The 17,657-nt window shown below is 41.0% G+C and overlaps 1 protein-coding gene across 2 annotated transcripts; it reads right to left on the bottom strand.

Moving 5' to 3' along the window:
* Positions 1–1,977: 1,977 nt before the first annotated feature.
* LOC109426230 (protein jagunal) lies at positions 1,978–11,027 on the bottom strand. Of its 2 annotated transcripts, none has more exons than XM_019701692.3 (3): positions 10,625–11,027; positions 3,241–3,613; positions 1,978–3,094 (listed from the first exon to the last, which is right to left on the bottom strand). In XM_019701692.3, the coding sequence occupies exons 1-3, from the start codon at positions 10,711–10,713 to the stop codon at positions 2,963–2,965; spliced, it is 594 nt and encodes a 197-aa protein (XP_019557237.1). In that variant the 5' UTR covers positions 10,714–11,027; the 3' UTR covers positions 1,978–2,962. The 2 variants fall into 2 exon arrangements, with proteins under 2 accessions (XP_019557237.1, XP_019557236.1); XM_019701691.3 differs by having other exon boundaries at positions 3,235–3,613.
* Positions 11,028–17,657: the final 6,630 nt, after the last annotated feature.

Raw genomic sequence — 17,657 nt, forward strand, 5'->3', positions numbered from 1 at the left:
GGTGAATGAACTGCATTGTCTCCGTGATGGATGGAGGCTAAAAGATTTGTCCGTTACTGGATCTCTACTATTGACTACGGATTACAGTCCGGATTCGCTGGTTGAGTCACGACTACGCATCGATTAGCGAATCGTGTTCGTTCGTTGGGGCAACTGACAACTGATCAAAATGCTCTAGACACACGCAAGTGACGAGAAATACGTCACGGAACACTCACATACTTGCGCAAACGTTTTATATACAGGTGCTGTGATGCGACAGCGGTCAGACGTCAAACTCGTTTTGACATCTATTTTGACATTGACAGTGCTTTTTAGTTGGGTTTTGCCCCAACCAGTGAACATTCAACCATCGAGACAGTCCAACTATCGAGCTCTCAACGAACGAATCGTCACTGTATTGGATTGATCTAATTAGGATTGGGAACGAAAAACGAACGAACAGCTGTGACGCCAATTGGGCGGGTGATACCTGAGACGAGACTCGCGAAGAGGAAAAAAAGCAACGTCAAGTGCAGCCCAACTGAGCTGTCAGTTGTAGCCCGTTTGATTACGTTACCTAAAACGAGTAAAGTATTGCTATCCGAGATAAATTCTGAAGCCAAAATTCACTCCGAGCAGCATTTTCTTCTCCTGTACTGTCAAAAATAAATTCAAAACAAAATATTCCAATGATTACTTTGCTTGGCGATTGTTGGCGATTCAAAATTTCACCTCAACATGATTTTGTGCGTGAATGGGATTCAGTCACACTGCATGTGAGGTGATGCGGTCACGTACGTGTTTGAACCACCAGCCCAAAACATAATGTCAACACAGATAGGAAGAAGAAAAAAATAACAAAGTGGAGAAAAAGAAGACCGTCTTCGCGAGTCTCGTCTCAGGGTGATACCGCTCATAAAAAGTCTTGCAGCGGATTCCTGAAAAGCGATAGTATCAAGGACGAGCTGAAATCAGGGATGCTTTGCCTTGTTAAGGCAGATGGAGGCAGAGTACATATTGGGTTTCTCATTAATGTTTAGACTACTGTGATTATTTGAGAATCCACTGAATCATCATTTCCCAGCGAAACTTCACACTAATCAAACTAATTTTGTTTACCTGTTGTGCATCCGACGCCCCTGTCATGAACTCAACCGAACTTGTGTATGCCAGCCGCTGCGAAGTCGTGTGCGAAATTCGACTGTGATGATAATGAGTTTCGGCCGAGTCTAAATGGGTACAAATGTCGCAATAACTACACCGCAGGCTGTTCATCAGGCAGTGAGGCTACAATAGTTGTTGGACGAAATGGATCAGTCACAACTCAATGCTACAGTAATATAGAGGTAACTCTAATCCGGTAAACAAGAACAGAACTTTAATTCCCAAAGTGTCAAGTGTTGCGACTCGAACGGTTAAACGTACCACCCACCTACCATCTCAACCAGGGTACTAGTTGGTCCAATGTTACAAGTGCGATATTCAACCCTCATGAAAACGACAATGCTCCGTGTGATCAACACGATCTTCACAAGTTGATTCATATCAAGCCCTGATGAAGTTCCTTACCACAGGATCGAAACGTAGGCAATGATTTAGAATAATCAATGCTTTTTCTGTGACTGAAAGCCGAAAAAACACCAGAGTTACCGTAAATCCAGTCAGTCCCAGTAAGAGGATTACAAAAGCTGTTTGGATTCCGTCTCTCACGACTACCGAAACACATCGATACTGAACTGCATTACACAAAGGACCTGGGTGCATCTGGGAAGACCGACCTGAAATGCTGTGCTACAAAAAAATATGACGGATGACATCCTAACCAAACCTTTGGGATTGTTGATGGTTAAGAAATTCTCATTTGAGTTAGGACTGATACTGCTACCACGTTGAGGAAGAGTACAACAGGGATCCATCATATTTTTTATCAGCTATTGAACACTTGACTGTCCAGAAAATCCGCTGCTTTGGAGTTCTCTCAAAAGTTCAATAAAGTTCTGTTTCATTACAACAACTTTATTTGTCCTCCCTCTTAACGATTTTTAAGTTTTCTACTTCAATCATAAGAACATTACTTGAATAACATTACTCACAATAAATATCATTTTAACATTTTCCGTTTGGTTTCCTCTTGCTTCGAGCATGTTTCCTGCCTTCCAGTAGAATATAATGTCGCCTCTTTCTTTTGCGTTTTGTTGTGAAAATATATCCATCAGGCGCACCACGGGGCTGCGCTTCGGTGAACTCTTCCTGTCTGTGGGATCGTTTTAGTCCTCGCTATCAGCTGCTTTAGTCCGTTTGTGTTCTAGTTGGAGCACTTTTTTTTCCGGCAGTGACCCAACTTTGGTAAGCTCTTTTCAGGATTCATTTGTTTGAGCGTTGTCAGTAATGGCTATATTGCATTGTTTTGTCATCGTAGAAAATAATGAAAAACTCCGTACAACTTATTTAAGTTCAAATCACGAGTTCTAAAAAATAATTCTATACGTTAAATAAAAAAAAAATGTCAAAATTAGTTTTACTCTGTAGAAGGCCTAAGACAGACTTAACATTCGTTCGTTTCAGTATTTTCGGCTAGTGTAAAGAGGGCGAGTGGTTCACTTTTCTAATTTTGAATAACTTTTCACACCGGAGTCTTTTTTGTGAAGTATCTAATCTGTAAAGTTTCAATAAATTGAAAACTAGCTTTTGTGATTTTTTTGTGTCAACTCTGTTCTTTCAAATATGCCAATAAGAAATTTAGCTAAGCTAAATAGCATATTCCCATACATCTACAAAAAATTTCTTGATATTACTAATCTGAGGGGCAGAGTTATTGAGTTCGCTATGTAGTTTAAGAGAATGATCTTTCTACCGTAATGTTTTGAGTAGTGAAACTGACATGAAAAAGTATGTATTGTTCGCTTCGAAGCACATTACATTGTTGTCGAAGAATATTGTCTTTCAATGTTGAATTCCTGCAACCGATGGCCTTCCCTGTTTACTGCTCCTTCCTCAAAGTTCCGCGTGCTCTCCAAGCCTTGATTAGGTTCCAGGCGAAGTACAGCGAGAAGAAATGCACCTGCAGAGCCAGCAGGACGAATCCGTACCACAACAGTCCATACGGGTAGCCCTAGATGTGCGAGAAAGCAAGTATAACAACACACAACACACAACAAAGCAGCAGTAGTGCAAGGATTATAAGAGCAGAGTTTTGAAGTCCGATTAGTGGGATCTACAGAAAGGCTAGTGAGGTTGCAAATTGGTACTAACAATTACCTGCCAGACGAAGATGTCCGTGTCTTCCAGCTCGGTGCCCTTCTCCAAGCTGATGTACTCACTCACGTCGTTCAGGTAGTAGATGAGGCAGTACAACAGCGGAACGAAGGCAACGGTGCTGATACCAACCATGTACTTCTTCATGTCGTTTATCCGATTGCGGCGAGCTGCCGTCAGGCCAAAGTAGGACAGGAAAACGGACAGACACCAGAAGTATTCCCACCAGAGCGGTTGGGGAATCTGAAGTTCCTCAATTTCCAGGATAAATATATCCAAACGGTCTAGAATGTCGGCGGACAGTTTGACTAGCATTACGAAGAACAGCAGGTAGTGGAAGAAAATGCAGTATTTTAACCGGGCCTTGTTGAGTGCGCTGAAAAAAAATGAAAAGATATTTTGAAACTGGGTTTTCAAATTTTGAAAAAAATATTGATTTTTTTTTATTTTATACGAAAGAGCACATTTTTCTGAGCCACTATATTTTTTTCCAGATTTTTAGAAACTTATTTTTATACCTAAATAAATTTTATGCAATTCAGTATCACAATTTACATTTTATATAATTCATTTTGGTATCACAATGGCCAATTTTTACGAACTGGCTCATTATGCAACTGAAATAAGTTGCATAATGAAAAATAGTTGTATAATGTTCATAATGCAATTCATTTGAGTTGCATTATGAACATTATACAACTCAAATGAGTTGCATTATGAAAAAAATCATTGCATGAAATTTTGTATGGAACTCGTAGCAAAACTCGATTTTTTCAGCACTCTTCGTACTCGTGCTGAAAACATCATCTTTTTGCAACTCGTTACATAAATAACTATTAAAGAGATTTTTTAAATCCCTTTTTGACATCTGGGCATCATGACAGCTCTGCCCTGTGAAAAGTCCGACAAAGGGTGATACACTGTGGTTACCTTCCGGATGCTGGGATGGCCGTAACGTGCCGGGAGCACATGATTCATCCTTTGCCGCCACATACTGTTCTCATGCACACCACAGAAGATCGTCCTTAGCACGCGTCGCTCGAAAACCCCGAGTGCTTGCAGGTTCTCTTTGAGCATGGTCCATGTTATGTATTCGTAGAGGACCACCGGTCTGAAAAGCGTTTTGAACATGGTACGTTTGGTGCGGGGGTAAATCTTTTCAGACCGCAGCTTCTTCTGTAGCACGTGCTCGCCTTAAAATTTCTCGACTCACATTTTTGTCAGCCGTCAGTAAGAACCCTAGGTAGACGAATTCCTTTGCCACCTCGAAGGTATTAGCACAGATTAATTTCAAAACCCCGATGTACCAAAGAAAACCATTAAATTTTGTGTGTCCAGTTCGGTACCCAATAAAATTCATTACCGTGTATTTTTTTTTTCTGTGTAGATTGCATTTTATGAAAGTTATATTTAGCGTGTTACGCCGATCTGACAGTAAAGGACCAGAAATTCGCGACTACGCAGTTGAAAAGATTCCAACTCTTTGTCGCACTAATGAATAACCTCGTAAGGAACTGTCAGAATGTGTGTGAAAAAAAGCAAAAAATATTTCCCTCTCGTTTTTTCTACCTTCACGCACATTCTGCATCTTCGAAATCGCGAATAAGTTACGTAATTGGATACCGAGCATTGTTCCCAATCCGCGAACTTGACTGCGGAAAAAATCGCGACCATGACGCCGCTGGTATTAGCGTCTATCGTGACATTACTACCTAGACTGAACCGGTCCTGTTCGGTTCTGCCTACCATGATGTCCTTTGTTTTTGACGTATTCATCACCAGTCCGACCTTTGCTGCTTCACGTTTCAGGCGGGTGTACAGCTCTGCCATCGTCCAAATGTTCTGGCAATAATGTCCATGTCGTCCGCAAAGCACACAAATTAACCGGATTTTTAGAAAATCGTTCCCCGACTGTTGAGCCCGGCTCGTCGTATCATACCTTTCAGAGCGATGTTGAGTAGGCATGAGAGTCCATCACCTTGTCTTAGTCCCCGGTGAGATTCGAATGAAATGGATAGTTCACCCGAAACCCTTACGCAGTTTTGCACACCTTATATCGTTGCTTTAATAGTCTGGTCACCTTCCGAGGAAAGCCGTTTTCGTCCATGATTCTCTGCGCGGTCGATACTGTCGTATGCCAATTTGAACTCGATGAACAGGTGATGCGTTGAGACCTGGTATTCATGGCATTTCTGGTCCGTTGTCGACCGACCGTCGATGAAGGCGGCTTGATTACTTCCCACGAACTCATTTGTATTAGGTGACAGGCGACGGAAGGTGATCTGGGATAGCACTTAGTGGGCAGTATTCATAACAGTGATCGCTCTGAAGTTTTCACGTTCCAAATGGTCGCCTTTCTTGTGAATGGGGCAGATTACCCTTTCCTTCCATTCCTCCAGTAGCTGTTCGGTATACCAGATCCAGCTGGTGCAGATAGGGGACCAATTTTTCTGGGCCCATATCTTATGAATTCAGCTGCGATACCATCCTCACCAGGTTTTGATCAAGAGGCCTCCGTCCATATCCCTGCATATTTCGGCTCGCGGCACGAAGCCGTTGCGGAATGCGTTGAGCTTCTCGTAGAATTTCCGTGTTTCTTGGGAACGGCACAGCAGTTCCATTTCTTCGCACTTCGCTTCTTCCAGGCGATGCTTTTTCCCCCGAAAGAGGCGGGTCTGCTGCTTTCGCTTCTGTTTGTAACATTCCACGTTCTGCCGGATTCCTTGCTGCAGCATTACCGCCCGTGCTGCATTCATTTCCTCCAAAACCGCTCTAATCTCCGCGTCGACCCATTCGCTTCATCTTTACTCTTTCCACGTACCCGATGGTGCTCTCGGCTGCGTCGTTGATGGCTGCTTATACTGTTCTCCAACAGTCCTTTAGAGGAGCCACATAAAGTTCACCCTCGTCTGGCAACGCGGCCTCGAGATTCTGCACGTATGCTGAGGCGACATCTGGTTGCTTCAGTTGCTCAAGGTTATACCTACCGTGGCGGTTGCCGGTACCGTAAATTATTAAGAAAGGAAAATTTTGGGCGCATTTTGACCACCATCAGATAGTCGTCGGAGTCGATGTTGGCGCCACGATAGGTCCTGACGTCGATAATGTCGGAGAAGTGCCGTCCGTCAATCAGAACGTGGTCGATTTGCGATTCTGGCTGCTGTGCTGTGGTGTAACTCCAGGTGTAACGATAAGGGAGGCTGTGTTGAAAAAAAGATGCTACGTATGGCCATGTTCTTGGAGGCGGCGAAATCGATGAGTCGTAGGCCGTTTTCGTTTGACAGCTGGTGGGCGTTGAACTTTTAAATCATCGGTCTGAATTCCTCCTCTTGGCCTTCCTGAGCGTTTAATCTCCTATGAATCATAGGCTATGATGTTCTTGACGTCGTTACCTCTAAGCGTTCGAACCATTGTTGATCCTGTCCAACACCCCTACTGCAGCGGTACGATGCCGAAAACGTGGTCCTTCAGTACATCGGCAAGTATGCGAATGACTGAATTGATATTGATTATAGAAGAGCCATGCTGAGTGCCACACACTTCTATTTTCTTCGCTCAAAAAAGGCTGACAAAATCGAATCAAAAAGTCGACCTTAGTTTTAAATTTCATCAAACACCAATCAAACACTTCATTGCAACAAATAGCGAACTGTATAATTGAAAAACAAAAATTGTATTAAAGCATCTTCTTCTTCTTTTTGGCTCTAGGTCCCCACTGGGACTTGGCCTGCCTCTCTTCAACTTAGTGTTCTTCGAGCACTTCCACAGTTACTAATTGAAGGGCTTCCTTTGCCTGTCATTGCATGAATTTGTATATTGTGAGGCAAGTACAATGATACACTATGCCCAGGGAGTCGAGAAAATTTTCCCGACCGGAACGGGAATCGAGCCCGCCGTCTCCGGATTGGCGTTCTATAGCCTTAACCACTAGGCTAACTGGAGACCTATTAAAGCATGTATCCACGAAAACCTGGACACAGAAATACGCCTGAACTCTTCAATAGGAAGCAATCAGTGAAGTACTAGATTGAAAGTAGTGAGCTGGATTTTTGTATGGTGAGATGATCAGTTCTCCATTTCTGCAATGAAATGGTGCAAACAGCATGGGTTATATGGATTCTTGCCTAATTTAATGTTGTTTGAGCAAAAGTATGGGTAACTGTGTTGTTGAAGATGCAAGAAATAAATAATACAACTACACAGTTACCCAAACTTGTGCTCAAATAGCATCAAATTAGTCAAGAAATCATATAACCTATGCTGTTTGTACCATTTCATTACAGAAATGGAGAACTGATCATCTCACCATACAAAAATCCAGCTCACTACTTTCAATCTAGTACTTCACTGATTGCTTCCTATTGATCAATAAAATAGGTCAAAATTTTGATTAAAACACTTTGATGTCTGATTATAATTATTGTTAGTGCTCAATTTGGCAAACTGGAGGCAAAAAGAGATTAATTCAAGCATTTTGGATGGTTCATTTCCGCTACACTGGAAATTTGTACACACTTATTTCTGAATTGTCTGTTCGGTACTTTTTTGACGAGATTATAACAGCAGTACGATCTCGGTAGTTTCGGTAATCGATTTTACTGAGGCTCAGTAAAACAACTGTCAAAATCGTATGGAAAAGGTAAACAATGCATTTTTGCTGAACGAGTTCGGTGCTCAGCAGTTTTAATCTCGTCAAAAAATTACCGAACTCGGTAATCAAAATTATGTGTGTAAGCTATTATAATACTTCAAATGAAAATTATTGCAATTTTTCGGAAAACTGATTTGAAAGTTAAGATGTGGGTGAGCATTAGTGAAAATGTTATTTTTCAATTGTGAAAAATAGGCACGCCTATATCAAATGTCAGGAGACATATTTCGGGCCCAAATTTATTTTGATTAGCACATTCGGGCCTGCTCTAACAAAGAAGATGTTGACAATAATGCATGATTTTCATATGCAATGTATTTTTTTTTTTATCTGTATTAACGAGATTTTTAGCCCTACACACCAAAATTTTTGAAATGCTTCCAGCACGCCAAAAATCAGCAAAAGAAATTGCTGAGTTTCAGCAACATTTTTGCTGAATTTCAGCACAACTTTGCTAATCAACTGTCAAAACTGCTGGATGGTTCAGCAAGTTGAAAAATAATTGCTGATATTCAGTAATTTGTATTGCTGAATGCAATCAGCACACCAAAAATCAGCAAAGTTTGCTGATTACCAGCAAAAATATTTTGCAGTGTAGGCTAGTTTATCTCGGGACCCACGCTTTATTTCCCTTCCGAAGAAAGAACTCACATTTTGCAAGTTTGTCGGGAGTGGGATTCGATCCTAGGTCCTCGGCGTGATAGTCAAGTGTTCTAACCATCACACCAGGTCCGCTCCACATATGCAATGTATATTTATTCATAACTTTTGAATGTCTCTGCCTTTTTGTACGATTTTTTTAAAGAAGATACTTCATTATGAATCTACTATGCCAGCAAAATTGCATGATAATTTCAAAAGTACTTTCAACAGCACAATCGGAACAATAAAGGGTTCGCTCTAAATGCTGTCTAAAGTGTTTAAACGGTTAATTCCAATACATGTTTTGCCCATAAAATTGTTAATAGTGATTGCCGATGCAAAAATGCATATTAAGAAGTTTAAGTTCGAATTTTCAGCCATTGCTCTCCGACAATTTTTCGAAATCTATAGCGTTACAAGCTAAAATAGTTGTACAAAATTCATTTGATCACGTTCTACTGTTGCAGTGCTACAACAAAAAGTATTGCAATTTTGATGTATACTTTGCATAATTTCGAACGTACCGTAAACCGGGGTCAAATTGATCATTCGGGTACTATATTGTAATCTCATACTACGAACTCTTAAGCGTCGTAATGATCTTAAACTTTTTACGTCGTCTGGTTCGTAGATATCTAGAGATGAATGTAGACTTTTATTTTTTAGATAAAAAGTTAGTTTTGCTTTATTTTTCTGATGAATTTGCAATGTATTTCTCATTTTGCTGAAATCATTGCTACTAAACAATCGATTGCTAATAGGACATCCCGTAAAGTCTCTGTTTTAACATTTTTTTGGAGCCTTGGTTGGGAAGTTATGTAGCTAATCAGAACATTAAATAGTTAAAAAAAATCATTTTATGATGAAATAGTCATTTATTGTGATATAAATTACTTATATAAAAAAAATTGCCTACCTTTAGGCGTTTAAGGGGAAATTTCAAAATTTAATTTTGCATTTAAAGTATGATATTCACTAGTTGTAAGATTTTAAACGCGTTATTCGGTTTTAGAAGAGCAAAATTAAGCGGAGAAGGATATTTCTGGCGTTCGATTTGAATAGGTCGTATGTTTGCTGTGATTCCTATGTAGATTCGACCTATGCAAATCGTACGCCAGATTTTCCTTTCCAACCGATGCTTAATTGTATACTGATCAATTTCGCCCCAAAGTGGCATTTCCAATTTTTAAATTTTTGAAGTAATTTAACTTAAAGTTAAAATTTGTTGAACAAAATTGTGTCACATGGTTTTTTTTGGCAATATTTGAATTGTCACTGATGTTATCCGCAAAAGTTGTTTTAAAGTGATCAATTTGACCCCGGATTACGGTATTTACCATTCCTAATTATTGTGGATACAGGCTTTATTTATTTATTGTTCAACATATCAGGCACATTGATTTGCATTTAATTTCGCTTACACATTGACCAAATCAAATTTCAAATAAAATAGTATATATTGACAACATGTGCAATCCTACATAGGCAAAGCCACATCATGTTTATGCTTCGCGCTATATCTGGTTTGCGTATACCAATTCGTCTGCGTTGTAAACAAAACGATGATTTAACTGTTACTCACAGCCAAACCGACATCCAAACATTATCAGAGAGAAATATACAAACTCATACTAAAGCATATGCCGCACACGTGCGACCAAAACTGGGTAGCGGTGGTATTTGTAAGCCGGCGAAAAAATATAGCAACATGACAGCTGGCTACGCTTCGTTTGTACTTGCTATAAAATGTACATAGCTACATATACATTCCTCGCCGCATAACATAACTACCAATATTTATATGCATTAACGATACTGTCACTCTCGTAATACGACACTTATGCAAAAATATCTTCCTCACAAATTTCATTGATCGGCTGGCTGGCTGGCTTGTCTATTTTTATTCGAGCAATTTGCTGAATTGAACCATTCACTGAACCGATCCTGAACCATTTCTAGCGATGCGACCCTGGTTTGAATCGATCTAGATGGCTGATCAACATTCGATCTAAGATGCGCTTACCCCACATCTCACGCAGAAGTCCCCAGACCCTAGGCTGGTGCAATGAAGAGAAGCAAAAAAGAATATTTCACCTGATTTGGTAATGAGCGGCCACACGTTGCCTGTGCTCGAAGTCGGCACCGTCGGTGCCGATCACCATTGGGCCACCGCGGGATGCCATGATCTGATCGTCCTAGTCGTCGTCGTCGTCGTCGTGTAGTGGCCGCTTCTAGATCCTACGTTGCTTCCCTCGGCTGGTTGCACACGAGCGTCAGGACTCTGGAGCGCGAATTTTTGATGCAGGGGAAAAATTCTTTCGCCACTTTCACTACTTTCGGATCGTTCTCGCACGCACTCACAACATCACATCCACTTGCAGGCGGGTCGTTTTCTTCGTCGGGACGGGATAGCGAACTGTCTTGTCACCGCGCCGCCAGCCAGCAGTGCACACCACTTTACAGCTTGCCGAACACGTAGATATTTTGGACTGCTGAGTTGACAACCGCTCGCTAGAGCTGATGATGTTTAGTACTGGGGGCATAGCAGTGATGCCTGGTGGAAGCATGTTAGGCCTTTTGATTTATTTAGATATTAGGGAATTTTATTGATTTCATGTTTATAAAACCAATACTCCAAACATTTATTACATATAATCAATATCTGAAAACCATATATTTTAATGTAATAAACAGCACATTAAGAAATATAATTGGTAACATGAAACACAATCGATTCACATAAGTAAAAAATACAATTACTTCTTAGAATGTATTTTCTAAAATGTGTTGTTCTTTGTTCTGATATATATTATCAGTTTAAAAATATAATAGTTTTATCAGTGACCGATTGATTTTAAATTCTACATTTAAAAATGATTAATCACTCATCTCTTATAACTGCAAGTCATACATTACAATCTGCTACCCCTGACTAAAAGACGAATGATTATTGCTCGGTACATGAGCCTCTGCACGAATCTGGTGTACTGCTCACTCTTACAGAAAATTTGAAAACAGCGCGCACAGTAAAAGTCAAATGTGACTTTTACTGTGCGCGATGTTTTCAAATTTTCTGTGGGAGTGAGCAGGACAGGGCAAATTCGTACAGAGGCTCATATCGGGCGAATTTGAGTTTTATAGTAGCGAAGGTTTGAGCCTTGGCTAGAAAATGATGACTAAAACTACAGAGTGTTGCCATTTTCTTGAGTAGAGGTGAAGTACTGACGATCACTGCGTGATATTGGTTTGATTGAATGAGAATTTAAATATCTAAGGGCCGATTTCTTCACCTTGGCTTAAGCGTTAAACCAGGTTTAACTATATGGGTAAGCCTGGCTTACCAGTTAAGCCGAGGTGAAGAAATTGGCCCTAAGAGTACTATCTATAGAAATTGAGTTTGGAACATCCTCAAACTTGATACTTGAAAATTGCATGAGATTTAATTGAGCCTAAAAAAAGTTAGATATGATGTGATAACGATGCTTCAGTAGTAAATTAAAGATATTATTCTCAGAAAATAACAACGTGCTGATGTGAAAAGAGCAATCCCGGTCGAAGATATTACGAATCGTAGCAATCTATTATGTACTTGTCATTAGCATGAAATAAATAAGTCTAAAGTAAACCGTTAACCAGTTCAGTCAAACCTCCAAATACCCTATAGGATATGGGTCCGAAGCAAACGCAGCGTGGAAGATTCCAGAAGCTTCAAGGAAGAAAGAAAGGTATCAATTATGAGGCTGAACAATTCCAACTAATCGGTATGGAAATTCAAGGCGGAAATGTTGCAAACTCGATAGAACATGTGGAAGTACATCGAGGACGAAGTCCCGGAGCCCCTGACGGACGCCTGGAAGGTGTAAGAAATTGAGAATGTTATTATAAAATAATGAGTAGATGATTTGCTTCGGTGTTTCGAGACACTGCTCGTTGTTAGGGACAACGAGAAGAATCGGTCATAGTAATCGGAAATCATCTAGGAAAGGAGAATCGGCTGAGATGTGGTGAGATAAAGACGCTGTTTCAGAGCGCAAGTAGTTGAAGAATTAGGTATTGTCTGTTAATCTACTGATCTTGGTTTATTGAATCTTACGTTGGAGTCGAGCTAGACCCTACAGAAGAGAGGAAAAGCCAGAGCGACAACGATTGCGCTTCTGGTGGAGGACCAGCAACGCCCCCTGATTTGTGATGCGAAGACGGCCAAGGAATCATGAGAAAACATCCAGAAGCACTACCAGAAGACGTACCTCTGTTCGAAAATTGCGGCCCTTCAGATAATCTACAACAAAACGTACAAGGACGGGGACGATATGCAGAACCATTTGTTCGAGCTGGAAGAGCTGTTTGGAAAGCTGTCGTGCGCTGGACTGGACCTGGGTGAACCACTGATGGTTGCACTGGTGCTGACGAGCCTACCGGATTCCTTCGACGGCTCTCGAGAGCCGTTCCGATGACGAGTTAAAATTGGAGCTGGTCAAAAGCAAGCTGTTGGATGAAACGACAAAACGACACCACGGACCGGGGGATTCAGCATTGAAGGCCATCTTGTACCGACTTTTCGAACCCTCTAAGCAGAATACCCTCTTCAAATGAGTATAATCAGTTTCGTACCTTTTAATTCCGCCATATGTTGCTTATCCTTTGACAGAAACGCGTATTTTTACTACCACTTGTAATCTTCCTCAGTGTCAGTTATCCAATGTGTGCCAGTGGAAGATTGAAGGCCAATTGTTCGAGGAATAAGAATTGCGAAGGTGGATGGCGTCGGCTGAGGGTGGTTTCTGTGTTACCATGACGACGGAAAAACAACCACTGTAACCCTAGGCAACGTACCAAGCTAGGAAACAAACTTCCTACACGTTCCAAGCTTGGAAATCAACCTCCTCTCTGTATCCAAGCTCGTTGAGAGAAGTGCTGTGATATTTGATGAGTTAGAGTGCCCGATTCTCGTCGGTGGCCAACTAGCAGCGGCTGCGATCAAAGCCGGTGGACTCTACAAGGCGAGCATAATGAAAGACGATGGCTCCGAAGGATCACCACAACGTGGACTGCCAACACGTGTGGCATCGGCGATGAGTCGGAAATCGTTTCCGAAATCGGTGAAAAGGAAATCCACTATTGTGCTCGACCTCGTGCACATCCATGTTTGCGGCACCGTAAAAACGTGTCGGTGTCAGGGTGCCGATATTTCATGACTATCATCGACGACTACAGTACTGCCGTAATTCTGCAAAGTGACGTAAGTGGCATTGATAGTTTTGGTCCGTTTTTTGGTCATTAGGCATAAAGCTCTTGCTCATTCTCTAAGTTTCTTTCCATAGATGATTGATTACGACTAGATCTTGTATTCTAATACAGCAGGAATACCACAGTGTCATTCTTACACCAGATATTATATATAATATACCAAAAAAAAAGTTTTGAATGGCGCTTACGTCACTTTGCAGAATTACGGCAGAGTAGGTTTTGCGCCTTGTACGAATGCACCGGAAGTGCGCTGAGAAAGTTCTACAGGCAAGAAGGTATTCGGGCACAATTCACTGTAAGTTACTCTCCTCAGCAGAATTGCGTCGCCGAGAGGAAGAACCGGTATCTGGTCGAAATGAGTCGAATGCTTTTCGACTGGACTGGGATGGTAAGTACTGCCGTATATTTATAGAACCATGTGCAGAATATTTTATCTTCGAAGTCGAGTTGTTGGAGCACTGACACGGAAGGAAGCCGAATGTGGCGCATCTGAAGGTCTTCGGTAGTGCTGCGCACGTCCACACCCCAAAGCAAAAGGGGAAGAAAGTGAGCCCGACGTCCTTGAAGATAACGTTCGTTGGGTATTTACTCACCGGACTGTGATGTCCTCTGGTTCAGTGGTACCTAGGATCACCAAAACCGGACAAAATCCACTGGAAAACACTTACAAGATCCTCTCTGTTTTTACGTACACCCTTCTTCGTTCAGGTACTCAACTCAACTGCCTCGCAGTCTGACATACACAAACATCAGGATACCACATCCTCCCCTTGCAGAAAATATTTGAACACTTTGAATCGGCATCGAGTATAGCAAGCCCCATTCAATGGTTCTCTTTGCAATTTCGATGGCTCCGGTCAAATACGGAGTAGCAACTACGAATTGTGCGATCATCTATGCTCATGCTTATGGATTAGCATCGAGTATACTTTGTGCAAACTAATAACAAAGATTTTAATATAATATTGCAATATTTGAAAAACTACCAGGTATTCATTCTCACTCTCCCTCTGCCCACTTGAAAAAAAAGGAAATGATGAGGAATTCTAAAACTTTCACAATTTGAAAGCGCAAGGGGTATAAATAATTTACATTCAAAACAAAAGAGCCTCAAATCTCAAAACTATTGTTATTTTTTTTTAAGATGAAAATGAAAAACGACTTATGTCATTACTTGTCACAGCTATCTTGTACAGTACCCTTGAGGGTACTATTAGTCTATAAGGTGGTATCACATTTCCCGGAATGCCACTTCCCGGAATGCCATTTCCCGGAGTGACATTTCCCGGAATGACATTTGCCATAATGACACATTTCCCGGAATGATCATTTTCCCGGAATGCCACTTCCCGGAATGATCATTTTCCCGGAATGCCATTTCCCGGAATACCATATCCCGGAGTGACATTTCCCGGAATCACTATTTTTGCGAAATTGTGTTTTAAGTCATTAGGGAGCTAGCCCCTTAGCTGAATGACTTAAATTCTAAGGACGGACATTGGGCAGCCTAGTCGAATAGTTTGATTTCGATATGTGCTCGAGGTATGTGCACCTTGGAAGAACAGCCTATTTTCAAAAGAAGGAAAAATCTCTGATGGGAGAGTTTGTGATGTGGTCAATATTACAGCATCATAGCATCCTAATTAAATGAAGTGCTAATGCTGTATACATATGAAAGAACAGCCTATCTTTAAAAGAAGGAAAAAAAATTCTGATGAGAGAGTTAGTAGCAAGATATTCGACTTTAAACATCAAAAGTGAACCGTTACTGTGTGTGATCCATAACTGTGTAGGGACGGTAGTATGTATATGCATTTATGATAATCAAACAATTCAACTCGGCTGCTATACTGTACTATTGGCGACCACTCTACTAACTCTCCCATCAGAGATTTTTCCTTCTTTTAAAAATAGGCTGTTCTTTCGAGGTGTATACAGTTTCAAAATAAAACCATTCCATTAGGCTGCCCAGTGGCCGTCCTTGTAAAGCTGTGGTAGTTTGCTTCAAAATGAAGTACATGATGATGGGTTAGTTGCATTTGTTTTTTTTTGTATGTACTTTGCCATGGTGGAGGTCTGAGGGCTTTCGACTAAAACATCTTCGATTTATCACGGACAACCGGCTTGTTGGTCCGATGAGAGCACGACAAACGAAGTCCTTCACGGACAACCGGATGGTTGGTCCAATGAGGACATGCCAATCAAATTCCCTCACGGACAATCATGACGGCACGATAGAATTAATATCCACCATTTTATATATTAAAAGCTTGATTAAAAGCTCTTTCAATTATAATGAAAAGGATAGGTATGTGGTGTTTTTGTGCTAATCAAGTTGGCTGAGAATTATGATTGAATTCATTGCCAGTTCAACTGCCAAGAAGATAACACGCAACTCACCACAAAAGTCATAAGACCTATAATGACCTATTCGGCCTATTGACACTTTCGTTCTGATGTACCTTGGCTTAACATACTTCAGCCCTAATGATCGAGTATCATTCCGGGAAATGTCACTCCGGGAAATGTCACTCCGGAAAATGGCATACCGGGAAATGTGTCATTCCGGGAAATGTTACTCCGGGAAATGGCATTCCGGGAGATGGCATTCCGGGAAATGTGATACCACCGTCTATAATAGTGTTTAAAAACTGCACGATTTCGGTAGTAAACTAAGAATAACTGTACTTCCAGAAATTCATGATTTTTCATAATATTCTTACACAAAACCTCCAATAAGATCATCAATATAGGAATCTGAGAAAACCTTCTTGGCATTTTAACTTTAAATATATTTAATCATAAATAATCAAAAGAGTTTATCATGTTGTTGCTTTGATTTGATTTGATTGAAAAAATTCAAAGTGTTTGACTATCACTGCATCCATTCCAATATTTACGGTTACTGAAAATACTTTTAGTAAATGATGTACAATTTGTAAGTCCTCAGTAAAAGCTGGTGCACTTACCCTATGTATCCAAGTATGTATCTCCTCCAGGAGTCAACAAACGCACACATCGTACCGCGCTAGTAATACCTACACAGTGTGTTTCCATTTACACAAACAAGCCACCACAGAAATGAGCACCGTGTCACAGTCGTCGTGTACCTAATCATTACCACCCACTCAGCTTTCTCTATCTCTGCTCGATGGCTGGATGGTCACGCACTCTCCCTACTGTTAACTTACCCACCCCGGCAAACACACACCCAACAGTTTAGTTACTAAAAATCTGCCGTTATTTCTCATCATTTGACCGACTGACGATTAGTGAGCCGAAGCACGAACTCCAATGCAGCATGCGAAATCGAATTCCGATAAGATTTTCGCACACTTCGATTTTTTTTCCAACTGCGACGGCAACGAACGAAACCCAACCAACAACTGGCGAACGGGAGTAGTCAAAACAAAACATCCCCACTACCACGACGCAGCACTCGAGAACATGCGATGATGAGGTGACTCACACTTGCATAGTTCCAAAACCGTGACAGTGCTCCCAAAAATTCAGGTGGTTAAATCGCGTCATCTATAGTAACATCTTGTTGCTGTTTTAAGGTTTTTTTTTTCGATGCATTACACATTTTATGGTCTTAGCTTCAACATAATGAACTGATTGAATGCTTGGTAATGAGCTGGGACTCTACTCAAGCGCTTCCTTGCAATCATTTTTGAATTGTCCTTGAGTCAGAATTGACTCAATTCATGGTTTGGTCTTCGTTTTTCTCACTCTACTTCCAAAATGTTTAGTATTTTGCTTTAACATGAGCGTTATTGTTTTAATTACTGCATTGGCCATGAGCTTCACTCGGCGCAATACATATGTTGGCCATGGGCTTGACCCGACGCAACATATCAAATGCTTGGCAATGAGCCGA

This window comes from Aedes albopictus, chromosome 3 (assembly GCF_035046485.1).
Source record: "Aedes albopictus strain Foshan chromosome 3, AalbF5, whole genome shotgun sequence".
Classification (NCBI taxonomy): domain Eukaryota; kingdom Metazoa; phylum Arthropoda; class Insecta; order Diptera; family Culicidae; genus Aedes; species Aedes albopictus.

What these genes read in the sequence shown, in the direction of transcription:
- LOC109426230 (XM_019701691.3), bottom strand. Translation starts at nt 10,713, where the DNA reads ATGGCATCCCGCGGTGGCCCAATGGTGATCGGCACCGACGGTGCCGAC. An exon ending in GCCGCTCATTACCAAATCAG is followed by an intron (nt 3,614 to 10,624) that starts GTGAAATATTCT and finishes ATTTTTTTTCAG; the next exon opens with CGCACTCAACAAGGCCCGGT. An exon ending in TCTTCGTCTGGCAGGTAATT is followed by an intron (nt 3,095 to 3,234) that starts GTTAGTACCAAT and finishes TCGCACATCTAG; the next exon opens with GGCTACCCGTATGGACTGTT.